The sequence below is a fragment of the Copidosoma floridanum genome, unplaced genomic scaffold (genome assembly GCF_036245765.1).
Source record: "Copidosoma floridanum isolate Cflo_tuat_1 unplaced genomic scaffold, Cflo_Japanese_pri ptg000019l, whole genome shotgun sequence".
In the NCBI taxonomy this organism is placed as follows: Eukaryota; Metazoa; Arthropoda; class Insecta; order Hymenoptera; family Encyrtidae; genus Copidosoma; species Copidosoma floridanum.
This window is the reverse complement of record NW_028321896.1, coordinates 3,113,683-3,133,696: the sequence shown is the minus strand read 5'-3', so window position 1 is coordinate 3,133,696 and position 20,014 is coordinate 3,113,683. Positions and strand designations below refer to the sequence as shown.

Here is a 20,014-nt window from a genome sequence, read left to right as displayed (position 1 = left end):
AATAATACAAATTTTTCATCGCTTCCCAGCTACAATTGGCTATGTAGAATCAAATTATATAATTTTTAAATTTAGATTCTCATATATTACTTTTAAAATGGTATGAAATAAAGCCAACATCTCACGTTCAGGACGAAATTATCGCTTCTATTATTTTTCACAACAACTTGTGTGTAGACAAATTGATATTATGCAATAGTTATACAAAAATTTACGAGATTAATATTTATGCAAGGTAAATATATGTATTTACGATAAATAGTTACTTGGTTCAATCTTATTTGTATATGGTTGTGTTGTTAAGGAGGTTTAATGCAGTGAAACTTTCAATAATAACTACTTAGAGTGTCAGGTAGCTGTACATTTTTAAAATATTTTGTACCACAAATTTTTTATTGAATTTGCAACTCGTAATACAAGCTTTTAAGGACAACAATTAATTTTAGTCTCGTTCATTTATAAAAAAATTTGTAGTAAAAAAAAAAAATATTGAAAAATCCATACAGTTTCCAGATATTCTAAAGTTATTGTTATAAGTTTTACTACTTTCTCTGTTATTTGAGACGACTATTGAACCTCCTTAAATTATTCGTTAAAATAACATATACCAAGTACAATTTACTTGACAACTTTATAACTTTTTGACTTATAAAATCCAATATAATGAACAAACATAAATTTTTTTATCCAGACCAAAGGGTTCGATGTTTAACTCCGATTTAAGGGACGAAAATGCTAAGAACATTAGAGACAGCTATTTTTTTTTTACTCTATCGAACAAGAGTCTAAAATATTTCCTGTATAACTTTTGACCCTACGCTATTAACTACAGTAGACTTTCAAATGTTAGTTGATTCAACTCTCGTAACAAAAAATGTTCTACTCGTGCTTTTTTTGTCAAGCCTTTGAAAATTACAAAAGTAAAAAAAAGTATATCGTTCACCGAAACTCGGAGCTCACAAGGATTATAATGAGAAAATTAATTAGGGGAAAGACATCGGAATGTACTCGATTGTTCGTAATCTTCAATGCTTAGGGCCTTTACGGTTTAAGAGAACAATTAGGCAATGATATATTCTCTAACATGTCTGTATAGTTTTTACTTTCTCTTCTTGCCGCTCTTTTCCACACTTTTCGCAATTTTCCCTGTAAAAATATCAAACATCAATAAAAATTCATCTGTAAACAAGTGGTAATCTTAGAATTTTGCATCGAGTTATGTGTCAAATGACAAGCTACCATAGACACAAATATATAAATATTTACACTTTCAATAATTTAATACGCGAAGAAAAAGCATCGAAATGAAATAATAACATTTAGATACATTCTTTTGACAAAATCTCGTGGTTTGTCCACAATAAACATACTTTTGAAAATTGTGGGAAAGCGTGCAGGTCGCTAGTCAATGCAAATCGCATAATTTGCACTTACCTTACAAAGTGAACAAATAAAAAGACGTAAGTACAGTGGTGATGTTTTTGTATGAGAAATTTGTCAAATCGAAGTATATATATATATATTGTGTAAAAAGTTGAGTCGTATGAGTTGAATGAACCTCTTAATTTATTTTTCACCCAACTTGAGAAAAACTACTGATAATAATAATAATGTATATTCATGCAAAAAAAAAAAAAATAGGTGGAAAGAAGAAATATCGACCAATATACATACGTAATTATATATACATATACACAATTTATTATACAAATATAAAACTACACAAGAATCGAATAAAGTTTTTTTTTTTTTTCCATCAAGTCGCAAGAGTTTCGAATATAATACTAATGGCAGGCCAATTCACTTACATGTATTTACGAGTTTTGAAGCGTTACAATATTGTCTATTACAACGTAAAAATATGTAAGTGAAAATAATGTATATAAAGTAAACCTTATGCGTCTATATCCAGACAAAGACTTATTTGATAACATTAAGAAGGAACTAGCGTTTCAGAACGAAAAGTGGCCTATATTCTTATATGGCTAAACTATATGTTCGTGCATGCATTTGGATCATTTTTTTTAATTTTTTTTTTTTTATTACTACTGTTGTAAAAATAATACAAATTTAAAGTAAAATTATCCAATTCTGCGTCAACATCATCAATCACATTTGAATCGTCAAATTTTCAAGTTTTTACATAACTACAATCTCTTATATTTATTTAGGGTAGAGAAATCGTTGCTCCTAAATGTTTGTAATAAAATCTCGTAATGAAATGTTGCATGAAAATATTTTTATTTTCCACTCCACTATAACTCAGTCTCGTATGTAGAAATATGTTTATAAAAAATATCGCACTGATTGAGTGAAAATCCATATTCATGTACACTTACTTTGAAAATATTTTTAACTCGTAAAAAGTTTATCATACTGTTTCGAGGAGTATACACATATACTACAGACTCGTCATTTTTCAAATACCATTATATATATATATATATATATCATGTACATACGGGAGTGTACATAATTCATAAGAGAAAAAAATCGTCACCGTTCCTCTACCCTTTTAAAGTTGTAGTGGTGTATAGTAACTTTAAAAATAGATATTGAAGAAGAAAAAAAAAAAAAAAATAGTTGAACGTCGCTCGTGTGCGTTTCCTTCATGAGATAGCGATAAAAGCAGTCCTCTTGGCGAGATAAGTGGTCTTCCCCGTCAAACTGTTTTACAATTTCAGTTCCGGCGAGAAAGATGCCTCTAGGTACCGTTTCCCTATGTACATGCACAATAAAAAAAAAACAATAGCCTCGATTTAGTTCACTCTCGAGTTCAATGCCCAGAGAAAGAGGTGAAAATCTTAATTTTTCCATCATAGATGATGATTATATACAATTGTGATTAATTTTCTAAGCGTCAAAACACAATGTACATGCGATCGAGATAGAAGTAATGATGATATACAGCACATCTGACGATTAAGTCCGCGTGAATCAAACGAATGAAAAGTTACTGCGTATCTACATACACAAGTATGTGCAAGCTATTGTACTACAAAACAAAAAAAAGCTGCGTTATGAGTTGTGGTGGAGATGGATGTAGGTGTGAATGATTGCAAAATCAACCAGTTGATTTCTAATTTATACCCATGGACCAATGATGTAGCAAACGTAAAAAAAAAAAAAAAAGATAATGCAAACGATGATAAAAGCAAAGCTAATGGGCTTTTGAATAAAATTTTGAAAACTCACCCCAAATCAGCCGGTCGACGGTTTCCCCGATAAAGTACAGGCCAGTCACGAGGGTGAGGATCGTCAGGTAAAAGGCGACCCTGAGCGGCACCGTAAGAATTTCGATGATCGGGTACGCCCAGACTCCGCTCTTGTACCACACAAAGTGCATCCTGTAAGGGGTACAATAAAAATGTTGAATCAACACATTTTAAACAATGTACATATAAAAATTAATAAAACATCTGTGATAAAAACAGTGACGTGTTGAGGAAAGGATGGTCCCGCGTGATTATCTGTAATTTGTATGTGGGTTCATTTGCGGCACACGATGTATATACTTAATTGAAACGTACCAGGTCAAGTAAGCGAGCATGAAGAAGGCGAGGCCACCGAGGCCTTTCGAGCGTTTGGGATATTGCCGTGGCGCCATCAGCATTTCCAGAACAGTCGTGATCATAATCATCGTGTGCATCAAGTGATTCAGCCACCAGGGGAAGTAGGGGTCCAGGGCTTTGGGCAGCACCAGTTCACGATCGATGAACATCAGACTCCAGAACATCAATCCTACGAACTATTTTAACAAAATTTTATTGTTTTTGAGTATGTGTTACTTATGTCTTGATTCGATAATTGAATTATTTTATATGGTACCATGGGCCAATAACCCAATATATCTTTCTATTGTTTGCGTCAATATACAGTTTCAAAGGAACTTTACTCCATTTTTCTTTTTTTTTTTTTTTTATGATACACATGTATATAAAAATTGCAATAGAGAAAATTATTGCAGAAACAAAGTTAATTGGCAGTGGTGTATCGAGCAAAAATGTAGGTATGTTGTAAGGCAACCCACTATCTGTGATATACACTAGTATACACTAATATACATGTGTATCAGAGTAATTAAAGGAAGAGCAGCAAATAAATTGGCCATAAACACGAACGGTAGGTACCTACAAGAAGTGTTTTAAGTATACAGTTGCTGGCTTACCATAGACACTGGATAACCAATGGCCGCGTAGAAGTAGTCCTTGAATTGGCGTATGAACGGCCTCTTTTTCGGATTGACGCTGTTCGTACCGAATATATCGTTGAGCATGCATAGTAGGAAAAATATCGTCTGTGCAATCTGTCAATCAAAAAGATGATGGGAAGGGGAAAAAATTACTTTTTTTAATTACCAAGTAAAAACTACGCGTAGTATTATGACAGTTATTTCGTTGCGAAAAGAAATTTTCATTAACAAAAGGATGTGTGTGCACATCAGTGGACATTGTAATGGTTGATTTCCCATGTGAACGCACGTTAATTTCAGTACTTGCGTTGTAGCCCTTGCAAAATACAGGAATTGAAAAATTTTATGGCGTACACACATACGTGTATATTATGTCCGTGCATTTGAAATTTTTTTAGTTGTTCCACTGTACAAGAATAACTTATCAAGTGTCCCATACCTTGCGGACTGTATGAGGTGTATTTCGAAATTTCGCATGAACGCGAGTGCGTGTGTGTAATATGTGCGTGGCCACGGAAACTCATGACAAAGGTTGTACGAACGCGTATTGCGTGTACAACAACGTAAAATCCTCGACTTGACGATCTTATACTTCTCGCGATGTCTTGGTTTGTCAAAGATAGGAACAGTCGAGGCAACTTTTTTTTTTTTTTTTTCGAATACATACACGCATACTTTTTTTACGTTTTCGAGGTAATGGGTTCTCTATTCATATTTGTTTTGTCCTTTAAATGTATGTGAGTTTTTTAAAAGAGCAGAAATGACAAAAAACATAACTTTCGGAATTTGAGTGGAAGAACAATAAAAATACTAATGCATATGAGTTAGGCATATGTGTAGGACTGCAATTTTTTTGGAATTACTCGTCTTACTCCGACGTTGTATGCAACCAAGTCTCATAGTGGAATGAGATCCCAGGTATAGATGAGACTTTGGATTGTCGTGAAAAAAAAAAGAAAAAAAAAAATGAAATTAAATACTTTTCCAATAAATTGATGTAACCTCGAGAAACCCCCTATATACAAAATTTTCAAAACTAAACAGGATATCTCTTTCATCCCGACCCTTAGGGTTTTCTTCTATCGAGAAGATCCTGTTCTATGTATGAGTCTTGAAAAAAAAAAAAAAAAAAGTAAATAAAAAAAAACAAAGTAAAATCCAAGATGAACTCCGATCTTTTATGCACGTACACGTGCGTACAAAGAAAAGAGCAATTCATAAAAATAGAGAAAATACGAATAGTGCGGTAACGCGCGCCACATGATATTATACATTACGTATTGATAGTAGGTATATAGCGACGACAGCTGCTCTCGGCTTATAACATGCCTCGTATATGATACGCGGGATATGTACACGAGAGCTGTACAATATATTATATACATCCAACAGCAGCGATCGCGGCTTATGTCACGCCGGTAATTACTCTCGCGCTCGCGAAACAAGTACGAGAGGGAGGGAGAAAACGAGGCTCCATCAACGTCCAATTCTTCCCCTCTCGTTCGAAAGCCTCGATGCGAGAGTGCAGTCGTGCAGGGTATATAACATTTATATGTGCCACTGCTGCTTTTCCACACACACACACGCGCGCGCGCGCGAAATTACGCAATCACGGAAGGGGCCTTTTTACGTATGCCGGCGTCCGTGTACACGTTAATGTATATCACACATTATACACCCACAACCAAATCGCCGCTACTTTTTGAGTCCCTATGTATACATACCGGAAAAAATGAGGTGTATACAAGTACGTGATGCATCACGTGTCGCGTGTCAAAGTTTTTCTTTCATTACCGTGAATTATGTGACGATTCGTTACGCGGTTATAGCTGTAAACGTATATATACATTGTATACACTCGCGTTCCGTAAGGGTGTAGGGGGGCTTTCCAATACAGTGGGCGAATAATCAAGTTCATTCAGCGCGAAAGATGAAACGAATGTGGCGGTGTCATTTATCATTGTGTAACGCGGAAACTGCGGCTTAAATTTTCCAAATCCAACGATACAAGTGTATAATACTGTCATTAGATGATTTACGATGTTTATAGAACGAGGAAATCGTTATACTTGTATTCGTGAGCGTATTGTGCCAAATTGCGAGTGATGGGCCCTGTGTGTAAGTACAGTTAGAGAGTTGTTTTAAAGTAGACGTTGACAATTTAAAATTTGTTCTTTTTTCATCAAGTCGTCGTAAATACAAATATCTGGAGTGTTTTGGTGTTACAATAGAACAGGTGTATAAGGAAAAAAACATGGATGGGTACACGAGGCAAGCGTGTAACATTATGTATACAAACCGCGTTCCAGAAGGTGAGAAACTTAAATTTTCCTCCGTACGCATTGTGAACCTTTCCAATTTGCACTGGTACGCGGGTGTACGTGTAGTCGTAGTACACAGCGAAGAAGAACAGCGCGAACGCAGCCGCGTGAAAAACCACGAGCAACTTTTCACACATCCCGTGATATATATTATATACTTTATTGTTTTTTGCCAATCTTCAATCAATCACACAGGGGTGCTGTTATATACATACACGCAAGTGTGTCTATCAAACCACATCTATAATTGTAACGAAAAATTACACAATTAATAAAAAAAAAGAAGAAGCTGCTTGATGTTGCGTTGTTACTGCAGTCATTGTTATTATTGCTGCATTTGTCGATCGATACGGTCACTTGTACCGATTGATCAATTTGGCACGATTTTCTTTGATCAACCGCGACAAAAGTAAAAAGTAAAAACAGATTCGCCCCTCGACGTTCAATCGTCCGAGTTTATATTAGACCGTTGACCCCTTTCCCCGCCAAAAACAGACGCTCGCTTGCTAAATACTTTTATCATATGGCCTCTTTTGTCTGTGACACGTTTTTATCTCCACGTGTACTATTACTTGTACTATACGCCACTAGGGTCATCTCGTATAGGTCCGCGAAGTAAATTATTCTTGCATCTTTATTTTTTTTTATTTCATTTTTTTTTATTGACGACATCATCACTTGCACTATACTACTTAAGTATCACATAACACATCCGCGTTCGTCCGTTGGGTAATCAATGATTTTCCACCGAATTGCAGGCTACGAATGAATTGGGCATTTACAACATCGCGCAGAGTTGTGGGTATACATTGAATGTCCATCATCTCGGATTGCGTTGATAAAAATATTGCGACTGTTCGTTTCGTAGGTACGTCGAGCGAATATGCGTTGGGTAATTATAAATGCTACCGTCGGAACTAGCAAGGGGCTCCTCTGTACCCCGAAAAAAACTTTATTTTTACATTTTAAAAGCTATTAGCTGAATGTTTATAAGATTAGAGGCAGATGAGGCTTACATCATTTTTCACGTTAAATATACTTTAAAAGTTTCTTAGGTAGTCTTGTGAATTGTACTTAAAATCATCCTATGATTACACTTGAAAATAAAACCGTACGAAATTTAAAAAACAAGTTTGACTACATTAATTAAGATTTTAACGATTTATTTTATTTAGTAAAAATCAAGCTATTGTCCATGTTGGCTTTTTCTCAATTTAGTTGTAAGAAGAATTTTATCGAATTAAGATGACGAATTATTTTTATGCGTAAAAGCAGAAAATTCAATCCTACTGTCATTTGTGAATTTAGTACTTAGATACACGGGAAAAATTTAATTGTCATGTTTACAAAATAAAGTATCTAATGGATATCAATGATTATTTCATTTAACAATTTTTTTTAGTTAAATATTTTTCACCAATATCACTGTTATATTGCGTTTCTATTTAACGCAAATTACATGTATGCTTTTAAAGAGATTTTAAAAATGGATCTTTCGTATAAGAGCCCAATGTCCTCGTGGCACATTGGGAGCAAGTATAAATAGATTCGCAGCCACACGTATACGATACTCATCCGGCAAAGATAAAATGTAATGAATTCTTTTCAAACGAAGAATGTGTCGAATGATGCAAAAAGTAGAAAAAAGAATTCCGAAAAGTTGTAAGAAATTAAAAAGGTCACGAGTGCAAACACAGCTGCCCCTCGACTCTCGTGTCATCGTTGAATGTGAGAAAAATCGATCGTATGAGCTACTGCGGGTGGTTACAGCACAAAATCTGGTCTACTTTGCAAAACAGACATAAAAAAAATTGCAATTTTTCCGCTCTCTAATGCTCGATCATTTGATTCACATGAAAAAAAGCTCTCTCTGGTCTCTCACAAAAAACATCGCGCCAACCTTTGCCTTTTTTTTTTTTTTTTTATATAAAACTACCAATTGGCTCAAATGTATTTATAAACTCTCGCTCGTCATACAACGACACACGTTTGAAAAAAAAAAAAAAAAAAAAAAAAAATGCAGAAAAAGCTCGCCCACCACTGTCGGTAACAACACAAGACCGCGTGCTGAAATAAAAGGGCAAAAGCTCTCGCCGATAGCAAACTCGATTGACCCCCTACTTCGAAGGAAAAGTAGCACCAGATATTCGTGGATCTATATTTAAACACGTGACTCCTTTTCAAGTAAAAAAAGAAGAAAAGCTCGTGTCTCGAAAGCTCCGACGCGCCACACATAATCCGCACTTTACGAGCAAATGGTATACACGTCGCACACTTGTGTATTCCACAACAATAACAACAATAACAACAACAATAGCAGCATACAAAGTTGTATGTGATTTGACTATACTAGTTAATAGTAAAAGCCCGCAGTCTAAGATTTTTGCCGATCTTGTACTATACGTGTTGACGCTAGTGGGGTGCTCGCGAAACTGACCAAAGCTATGCTGCTGTTACTGGTGCTGCATATATTCTCTCGAAAAGAAAAGCCGCGTGTGCGCCGAAGTCGTTGGTCGCTGGTTGGGCATGTGTGCATACGGAGATTGTGTAGACGCCCATGCACGTAGTCGAGCCGAGGAAAGACATGAAAGCGCGCGCTCCTTCCTAGCCATCACTATACTCATATATTTTTAACCGGGGGTTGGAGGATTTTTGTGGGTTTGCGCAAGTGTACCATAAGTTGTGGGTATGCTGTTTACTCGGGGTTAAAAATATTTCGGTAAGAGATTGTACTAGAAAAGATTAGGATCATAGAGATGTAACATGAAATAGCTTTTTGGCACATTTAGAGCTTACAGCTTTTCCATGTGTACGCGGTAACTGAAAATTAATGAATTTGTCCGATGTATATGTGGCAGTTCTTATAGTATTTTTTTATTTTTTACAGCTTCTTAATAGTTTTGAAGGTACACGTGTTGGATAAAAAGAGCTTTTTTGTTGGTCAAGATGAGCTTTATCGCCTAGTAGCGTACATGTACTGCGTAATCCTACATCTTGTACACCAAATTAAATTTTTATTGGTGATTAAACATGCGTTTATCCCATCCACATATCATGACAATACCTTGTGTTTGTTTCGGTGCGTTTTTATTGCGCTGGTATGGATTTGCTCTTCTTGTCGCTTTAGCTGTGCTTCCGCTCGATACAATAACGAGCTTTTGTTTGAGCAGTTTGAGGAACAGGTAACTTACAGTGTTGGGCTTTGTACTCCTAACTAAGTGAGCGCGAATGTATATGCTACGTGCCGTAAGTACTTATGATTGGGATGTCTCACGGCGGGTAAACACAAATCGGTCTGATCCCAAACAAAGTAAAGATTAATTTAAACACTCCGGCATTCATCGGCATTGCCGGCACGACTTTGTATCCAAATACCAATGCTAATGCGTCCTGCGTCACTTAATTGACAATCACGGACTATTGTCATTGTCCATCGCAACTGCAATAGCACGTGAGTTTACGATAAAGTAGTTATCATCATCCTACAACACCGTACATATATTATAATATTGAACGAAAGGCAGATTCCGGAAGAGTTATACAAGACACGTGGATTTTTCCAACCTATGTGTATAGACGCTATACTGTCTGTACTCCAGTTTGTGTATATCACTACTGATACATACCGGTCACAGTCGCCCGATGCGCGCGCTATCGCGTTAGCTAACGCCCGACATGACTTCAGCCTCGGAAAGTGTCTCGCATTTTATTGAGATGGAAAAAAGCCCCGGCGCGCTATCCCCCAAGTGTTTAGAAAGCACGCGCGTGTACCCGTACATATATATATATTCCCAAGTGAGAGTATAAAGCATGAACTCTGCGAGTAGACCGAACCGAACGAGAGAAAGAGCGTAAGAGTGTATTCGCCACATCTTGTTTCGATGCTTCTCGCAAGTGAGTTTTCTTATGTGCCGGGCCGATGTTTCGAAATTTCGTAAGTACTTAGGTATACCCCGAGCGTGCCGAGCGCCTATGGTGATCCGACACTTGCTTCTAACCGTGATGCTTATAGTGGAGTGCCGATTTTTTTTTTTTTTTTTTTTTTTTTTTTTTCGTTAGAGGGAGAGGTCAAACGAATCGGAGAGTGTGTGTAACACTGAACGCGGGCTCGCGTGCGGGAATTGCCAAACGAATCGTCTCGTTGGACTGCGACGGCGTTGCTTAAGAACTACGTGTACTTCTAGTTGACGGAAATTTGATTTTACGTTCGCTTTTTGCTCCTCGTAAGTAGTGTACGTATGTAGGTAATGTCGAGTTAACGATTTTTATTGTGCTGCCGATTTTCTCAGGTGTGTGCACGTGCGTACGTAGTAGTAGTGCCATAAAGGATTGGCTATTTCAAAAGATTGAATTTTTTTGTATTTTATGATTTATATATCATGATCAACGTGGACTCTTAAGTAATATGTATTGTATAATCGGTGATCATCGTTTACTAGTCAAACATCGTGTGAATCGATGAAACTGTCTTCATAGCTCCTTAATTCTCGAATAAAAAAGAGGAAACGAGAAAACAAAGGTAATTCCACGCTTGAAGATCAAAAGGAGGCTTGATCGGTGGATGTGACGAGATCGATTACGCGTCGAGTAAAGTACGTGCTTGCAATCGGCTCGAGTGCAGTGTGTCAGTGGGCGCGGCTAACCTTGTGTTTACGTGGAAGTTGAACTATTGTTGTCGCCCGATCGGTCAATTTCTTTGGATACATGGCGTAACATCGGGGCTGTGGAACACTTTTGGCTCGTACTAGTGACGAATCGGTAAAAATCGTATCAATGTAACGTAAAGTTTTTCAATTTTTATCCATCAAAAATCGAAATCCGATTTTTTATTTTAAATAGGTGCTGGGGCTCGCAAATCGGAAATAATCGCAAAAAAAAGAAAAAAAAACAATATTTAGATTAAATCTATGGTAGCTTTTAAGTTGAGAAACTTTAATTTTACGGATTTTCGGCACAATTGACCACATGTACCAAAATTGAATAAATTATTTTCCACGTAACAGGTCCACGTAAATTTTAAAATGGTTCGGGAACGTTAACCTCACCGATTGTCTAAGGTAGCAACGATTTTTCTCTTGTTTATCACATATATATATATAATTGAAAAAAAAATACCATTCAACGTATGATTTTTATGTGCAATGGCTCATAATGTATATGATAAGAGATCGAACACCTGTTAATTTCCATGGTGGATATTAGAATTACATCTAAAAAGAAATAGATTTTTATCATTAAAAAATAAATAAATAAATATTAGTTTTAAAAAGTTTTCTCTCATTTGCAAGACACTCAATGCCGATCCTTCTACGGTAACGACGTGCCATGAATAAAATATCCCATTTTTTTCTCTCCTTCATATCAAAATTTGACATTGATTTTTCACGCTATACATATTCTAATGAGGTGTTATTTTTGCTCGCAGTACAGGGACACACAAAAATTTGTTTTTACTTTCGGAATATCGTTTGACCTTAGAATACGCATAATAGAATGGGCCTCCTGTGTGTATTTTTCGAAGGACCCGTGTAATGTGTACGTACATAATAAAACACATTACGCACCAGGTTCCAAACTGTGAGGTACTTGAACTGTCCAACGTCATAGTCTTTGAATCTCTCTTTCAAAATTGGTATGTGTAGTACGAAGAAGGTGCAATACACCGTGAATACGTATATTGCCAGTATCACAATGTGGGTTATGGTTGTAGCCATTGACGATGCCATTTTGATCTGAAGAAAAAAAAAATTAAAAAATTACTCACACGTCCAATGATACTGTCGTTTGTTGTCCGTGACACTTAACACGGCCATAAATAATTTATTATCAATACATACGTGGCCGATAAACTCGCAAAAGATTTATAATGTAAATATGAATTATTCATGTTGCGCCACGATGAATGCTAAGACGGAAACTCATGTCATATCGATAAACGAAGAAATAATGGCCAACCGATTAATTTAAATCTATCGCTTTTCTCATCGAAATGTGAGTACATGTATATGTCCACGTGTCTCGGATGATTAAAGTTTCCGTGCTTATTGCCACATGTACTTGTTGCAAAATTAATTGGACAATTGATAATGTAGAGCGAAGAATCAACAAAATTGATGATTTTGAAGAGAGTCGTTCGGACAGAGTTTCGATACTGTCGTGGTCTCTCGTCGCTATCGTTTGCTCCGACGATTAGCACTGACCTTACCAGACTTAATCAGTAATATAATACAATCCGTGTAAACACGAAAGCAAGATTTTTTTTTTTTTTTTTCAAGCTCGTAAGTAAATGTAAGTTTTTTTTCGTATCTGTCCATTACTTTAATTATGCGATGTCTGGAGGGTAAAGTATACGTCGCGAAGAGTGTAATCTGGTAAAGGTCGCTGATACAAAAATAAAATCGCTTATTTTTTCGAGCTTCCAACTCGCGTGATTTGCAACACTTATCTAAAATACGTTGACACGTTGTGTGCTCACTGATTTTTTTTTTCTTTTTTTTTTTCCGTGTAGAAAATTATATCTTGAATCGATATAGAAATTAAAATGTTTGTAACAAAACAAACGTCGGAACAAACAAAAAATCGTGCGCGTTTTCAATTGTTGATCCAACGATATTCAATGGGATAACACATTATTCCAACTACCGCTGCTGTTATTTCTAATATATACGTGATGTAAGTATATGGGTATACGACACTACACTTGACCTTCACGAGGCGCGACTATTCTGACGTCGCGCATACCTTATAATTCTGTATAGTTTAATCAGAAAGTTCGAGAAAAATGTGATGAAGTGAAAATTCTTAATGTAATGTCTTTGCACAAAATTAATAGTTCCCAGTTTCGGAAATTTTGGAAGCATTGCAAACAAATCAATATAGATATGTTGGTAAAGTGTAAAAAAAAAATGTCTTGTTTGCTTCTGTCATCGTGTATTTGACACTTTGAACGGTTGGTTGGATAAAATTAGCAACTAAAGTTGTAAAGACGTAGTTGAATGACGATTACAAGAGCTTTCAAGGTCTCGTTGTTTGTATGTTTTATGTGATTGAATTGTTTTTTCTTTCCGATCCATATTTGTGATATCGTCATTAAAACGTGTTTTCGAACAAACGAATCAATAGAGAACTTGTTTACGTTTTTCAAGATGATAATTCTTTAATGCATCTTAATGTTGCAACTGAATTTCTCGGCTAACTCGAATTATTTGCTTATGACTCGTATACAACAGTTCAACGATGCATTGGGGTATGAAACTTGTTTGTTTTCCCAAAAAACAAAGCGAGAGACAACAGTCGTTAATTTTTCGTCCGTTTTGTTAGTCGATCGCGTTTAAAAATTGAAGCGCTTTCAAATTATTCCGTCGACCCTGAAAAACACGTCCACGCGAGTCAATGAACCGTATGACCCTTTTACAACTCCACCTTCTCTCTCTTGACGTCGCAAAGTAGCGACAGTCGATAACGAAAGGAAGAAAAAATCGAACCCAATGCACCCTCGACACTAGGGCGCGCGCGAGCTTGCAAGCTCCACCCCGTAAGCCAACATAACCACCCGCACTCGACAAGCGTCAAAGTTGATGTAAAGTAAAATTAAAAAAAAAAAAAAAAAGCAACTGATGTAAACTGAAATAACAATTGATAAAACGTACCTGCGGTCACGTGCGATCCTCGGAGTGGCTCGTTCGATATAGCGGAGGACTCGCCGAGTGCCGTCTAGTCCCGTCCAGTAAATGGACCCTCCGAGGCTGGTTGTGGCTGTCGCGAGCTCTTCGCGCTCATTAACGCTCGTCGCTCGTGATTGAAATCAGTCGAAATTTTTCGCTGCCACTCCGAGTCTTATGTACCATATTATACTCTCGTAGCAATAGTGGGGCGAAAGGGGCACACACACACGCAGACACAACACGATTGTATCGCCGCGCTCTGCGCACTGTAGGTATATATATTTATGTATATATATATGGACGAAAAAAAAACGCGCGTGCACACCACCGCGCAGCCGGACGAAGGTCAAAGACGCGCGGTGTGATGCGACGACTTTGGAAAAAAAAAAAAAAAAAAAAAAAAAAAGAACGAGCTATATCAATAGCTTGGGAACAAGAGCACTTTTAATTACCGCGAGAGGCTTGATTGTATTTTATTTCATTTGTTTTAATTATTATTATTTATTTTTTTCACTATCGAGGGCGATCGTTCCGATCAAACCGACTTGACTGGCCGGTAAGTATTATGACGCACGGGGAGCTTCGATGCAGTGCTGGCGAAGAGGATGAGGCTCCGCAAGGGAGGGGAGTGCACGATAGGTCGAAGTACCGCTACAATGCCCATGTATATTGTACACGCACACACCTGCCCTGCAATACACACGTATATACATCGTTGCAAGTGTATTACATGTATGTATAGGCTCGCCCGACAAACACGAATAACCGGTTACGTCACACACTGACACGCGTGTCATACGTACTTACCTATGCAACCGTGCACATGGAAGGGCATTGTTCTTTTTCCCTCCCACGTCATCTTCTTCAGCATCAGGTACAGGTACATTGTACACCGTTGCTCCGAGATATTACGTATACGAGGTGTATGTACGCGGGATATGCTGATAAGACGCGAGTAAGATATGTTATTGCGCGCGGACAAGCCCCGAGCTTTGTACAAGCCGGGAGTTTCATCACTCGCGTATACTTATGATTAAAAAAAAAAAAAAAAAAAAAAAAAAAAATTGTGTACGTACGTGCACGGGGCTTTTAAAGATCGTCCGTCCACTTGAATTATTAAGCCGCAGGACGATAGTGTCCTCCTTCTACGTATTGCTACGCTTGGCTTTTCAGTGTACAAAAATATAATATGTACTTATAATTGGGATGCGCGCGCGCAAGCGTATCTTTCCCCATCTGGATTAAATGCAAGGGTATGCGTGGGCGTATATGGGCAAATCCACCAAACCTTTAATTTCGAGATTTTTTTTTTTTAATTTTTTTTTTTCAAGGCACACTATTGGAATTTTGTATATGTATTTGTATACCTATTATTAGTAAAAAATTGTTGGTGTTCTTAGTTTTACCTCCAGGCCATTCAAATTGAAGACGTAATAATACATAACTCTCATACGCTAAGAATGAAAAAATTTTCTCGTCGTTTTAGCATTATTATTTTTTTGCTGATATTTAATAATATTTATTTGAGTTTAAAATAAGTTAGAAGTCATATCCTAGTACTAAAAAATTTTTTCCTTCGGTGTAAATTCATAAAAATAATGTTTAGTACCTTATTTAAAATGATTTTTTTTTATTGATTTCAACTTTTTTCCCCTTGTTTTTGTATGTCTATTTCTTTACTCCAATCTGTTTAAATTATAAAAAAAACATTATTTATTGATTAAATAAATAAAAAATACCTTAAATATTTATAAATTAATATTAAACCAATGACTTGTAAAAAATCTTTAATTGATTGACAAATATGATTAATTTCAAAATTTCCATTTCTCTTATAGTGATAATAATGAATAGACATTGCAAATATTGAATGTACTCAATAAGTCTAAATTATAAATGTTGTAATAAATAACAAAAATATGGTTTCATGTACACTTTTATTTATTTGTCTGAATTACATTTTTTGATCTTAACGCGCGGATTTTGACGACTTTACTAACTTCAACTTCGCTTTTGGTTTTTTTATTTATTTTTTTTTTCATACTTGTAATCATAACAGAGTGAGGTTTCAAACTATAATGTTTACATGGTGGATTCTTAACACATTCTAAACATGATAAATAATTTAAAAATATCACATCTTCACTTTGTTCTGTCCATATTACTTGGTGAATTTTCATTGTATTTGGTGCCACTTGCAATTTGGTATTTTCCAATAATTTTTCAATATTTTTTATGTTATTTTCAGAAATTAAAAACATTTGGACCTTTGAGTCACTTTCTCGAACGACTTCAATCATATTACTGGCTGTCAAAACATCACGTCCAATTTTCGACGACTAAAAATTATTTTCCTGCTTTTGACCATTTTTTTATAATCTTCACTACTTGCTACTTTATAATCTACATTACTACATCTACATTCTACTTCAGCAGCAAGTAGAATTTTGAACTATTACAATCGGTTATTTTTTTCTAGAATTATATTATTTACAACAAAAAAATGAGCTGGGTCAGACAGTGCGCCAGGACTATAAATTGATGAGGAGTAAATATGAGTTTCCTTAACAAGTTAAAATTTTTTTTAATAAAAATATAATGATGGCCCATTTATATTTCAATTGAACATGATAAAATACAGTGGTAACAACTTATATTGACCTTTTTCACGTAAAATCTTCGATGTGCCATCAAAAAATATGTTATTTTAAAACTAGTTTCGTTTTTTCATTACAACTTCAAAGTGCTCGTATTCTTTATGAATGTAGGGCACATCATCGAGACAGGGCTTGAAATTTTTGTTTTTCCAAGTATTTAAAGATTGAATAAAAAATTTTTCCGTGATTGAAGGGCCGCGTCTTAAAAGTCCATAAGAAGAGACTGAAATGATTTTTTAAAAAAGTTGACTTCACTCAAAAAAATACGCATAATTTTTTTCTCATGGAGGGCACACTATTCAGCCTTTGATATGTTTTGTAGAAAGGTTCGAACGAGTAAAAGTAGGTATTTTAAGGCCAATATATTGCGGGCCACGCAAACAAAGTTGTTAAGAATACGAAATTTTTCTTGAGCTTCAATCGCTTATTTTGTGTTTTTGCATCTTAAATCGCTTATAAAAAAAGAAAAAAGTAATTTATGGCCTTGAATCTGTGCATACCCATTGTTCTTTAGGTGAGTAATCGTGAATAAAAACTTATTTGACTCGTTTATGAAATTAAATACGAAATTTTCAAGCTCAATCTCTGGATCACGAAGGTTAAAAGTTTGGTGGATTTGCCCATATACATCAGCCGGGGCCGGTGTTAAAGCTCAAAGCGCTTGAGCTTTCATTCGTTTGCGTCGGTACCTCTTTTTCTCTATTTCATCGCAACGGGAATGTTGGAGCACTGTTTTGCTCTCTTTTATGATGGACAACAAAGTAAATTCAAATAATGCACAGGTGCACAAGTTCTGGCTCAATGCAAGGAATTTACGATCTTGTTTTTCCCCAAGGGGATAGATAGCCGTCATTTTTGAAGTCACATTGAGACTTTTTGAAGCCTCCGGTGACCTTAAAATCTCTCAAGAAGGCCTTTCGAAGACCTTGGACTTTTCATCGGTACTTTATTTTCCCGTTCGTTCGCTTGTACCTTTTCATCTACATTTTTGGAGAATATCCCAAATTTTCCACGTAAAGGGGACTTTTACCACAATGAATGTTGCAGATTTTTTTGGACTCAGCTTCAAAATGTGCGGTTCGTAAAAGGACCGGCAACCGGTTCTACATACATACATCGCGACTACTTGTACACTTTTTGATTTTTTACCACATTGGCACCTATGTATTATGTGGAAGTCTCAAATGTCACTTTAAATTTTCCATTCGGATATCTTGGGTTGTTGACCCGACACCCGAGTCACGCTTCCTAGGCTTGTAGGCTGCACCGATTCATGCGTGAAAAATAATAAATCAGCCATCGAAACAGATTTTATTATTATTATTATTAATATTTTTTTCTAAAGCATTTTGGACCGTGAAAAGCACATTGTTGTTTTTTCCACTGCAGTAAGTATTTGGATTTATATTGAAATGCACTCAGGTGGTTGGTAATTATTTCGGTAGGCGGAAAAGTCACGTTTACCTGAAACAATAGAGTGTGGAGGGGGTGGGGGAGTACTTGGGAAGTGCGACAGATGGCTTATTGTTGATATCTTATCTATGATGATGTTGTTTGATCGGTTTGTACTTGTGTCTGGCTGCCTTGATGTTTGGTAAACAATGACTGAGCGAGATTATACTTTATGTTTGAATTTTAATTTATATGTATAAAATTTGTTCTCCAACTTAATATATAAATATACGTCTATCGGTAAATACATCAAAAATGTTGCTTTCGTTATTTGCGATGTCCTTACTATGAATAATGGATACATCGTTGTAAAATGTTATTTCATGATTTTGCAATCTTCGTTTCGTCATATGAAGTCATTTAAAATTATTACGACCACTTAATCACAAGCGATGAGGTTTACAATGGACAGCCATAAGAGGACTTGATTTGCATTCGCGTTTGGGACGAGCATATATAGGTACGTATTTTAGCCTGTGGGCTATACTTCAGCAGTGGCGACAGCGCATGATGATACTGTACAATTATATTCATACTTTTCCATCAGCTCAACATAAAAATTCGCATTGTTTTCAATTAATTTTTGCGAAAACAATTGGACTATTTATTCTTTAAACAGTATTAAATACAAATATTTATTTTTAAATATGCGTAATTTCGAAACCACTTGGAATTATTATTTAAATCTTGTAATTTGAATCTTTTATGAAGTTTTTAAATTGCAGGTAATTCCAACCAGGTTTTCTTTTAATTACTCGAGCTGCAGCTGATTAATTAAACCAAAATTTACAAGTAAGTGTCATACACTGGTTTTCAACAGCAGGATTTTTTTCGAGTATTCATGCCATCCCTGTTTTATATTTTTTGAGATGTATACTTACATCATAGTATGTTTGTGGACTTGGACTGTATTTTTTTATTGTCTAAAATAACAATGATTCTGCTTTTTTGCCCTAATATAAGCTATAATTTTTCTAATTAAACTTTGTACCTCTGATTTTAAACCACTGAATGTGATTACAATTATTTGACTATGATTAGTGTATTATTGTCCAAAAAAAAGCAGCTTAAATTGTTATGGTCTTCATTGCCAATGCGAATTTGGCGAATAATCGTAACTTGGATTTGCGGAGCCATCTGTTCATTTATTTATGCATCAAGATGAACACAAAATACTCTGAAGGTAAGAACGAAATCTCTCGATGATACTTGATCAATAAAAAATAAATTTTATTGTATATGTAAAGGATATATGTATCGATAAAACTGATTGGATATCATTTACTGATGATAAAATATGTAGCCAGTAAATTGTTAAAAAACCTATTAAATTTTTTTTTTCGCACAGTCAAAATTTGGCTTGGTCTTGATTGAGAAGAAAATATCTTATTCTATTTGAATCTTCAATTTTTTAAATTAATCATACACTACTAATAAAAAAAATTGCAAATGAAATTGCTTACCTTCCGACAATCTCTAAATACAACTAATTATTCATGATGAAAAAAAAGGTTCACGTTGTATATTAATCGATACAGTATCGGAAATGATTATATTAATATCAAAGCTGATTCATTTTTAGGAGTTAGATGAGATAGATGTACAGTAACCCTATTTTCTATCTTTCATACCATAGCCCGTAGCACATGATGTGTGAAAATTACCTATAAGTAAAATGACGCCTGCAGGCTGGTGTGAAGATAAAAAATAATTTGTTCAAGGTCTCTT

At 35.5% G+C, this 20,014-nt stretch overlaps 1 protein-coding gene across 3 annotated transcripts; it reads right to left on the bottom strand.

Moving 5' to 3' along the window:
• Nucleotides 1-414: 414 nt before the first annotated feature.
• On the bottom strand, nt 415-14,463 carry LOC106636978 (androgen-dependent TFPI-regulating protein). 3 transcript variants are annotated; one of them, XM_089592825.1, is made up of 6 exons: nt 14,163-14,460; nt 12,078-12,245; nt 4,169-4,306; nt 3,531-3,748; nt 3,196-3,347; nt 415-1,146 (listed from the first exon to the last, which is right to left on the bottom strand). In XM_089592825.1, exons 2-6 carry the CDS (start codon nt 12,237-12,239, stop codon nt 1,100-1,102), a joined length of 717 nt encoding a protein of 238 aa, XP_089448951.1. In that variant the 5' UTR covers nt 12,240-12,245; nt 14,163-14,460; the 3' UTR covers nt 415-1,099. The 3 variants fall into 3 exon arrangements, with proteins under 3 accessions (XP_089448951.1, XP_089448953.1, XP_089448952.1); XM_089592826.1 differs by lacking the exon at nt 415-1,146 and adding an exon at nt 2,467-2,719 and having other exon boundaries at nt 14,163-14,463; XM_089592827.1 differs by lacking the exons at nt 12,078-12,245; nt 14,163-14,460 and adding an exon at nt 6,492-6,894.
• Between the last annotated feature and the right edge of the window lie 5,551 nt (nt 14,464-20,014).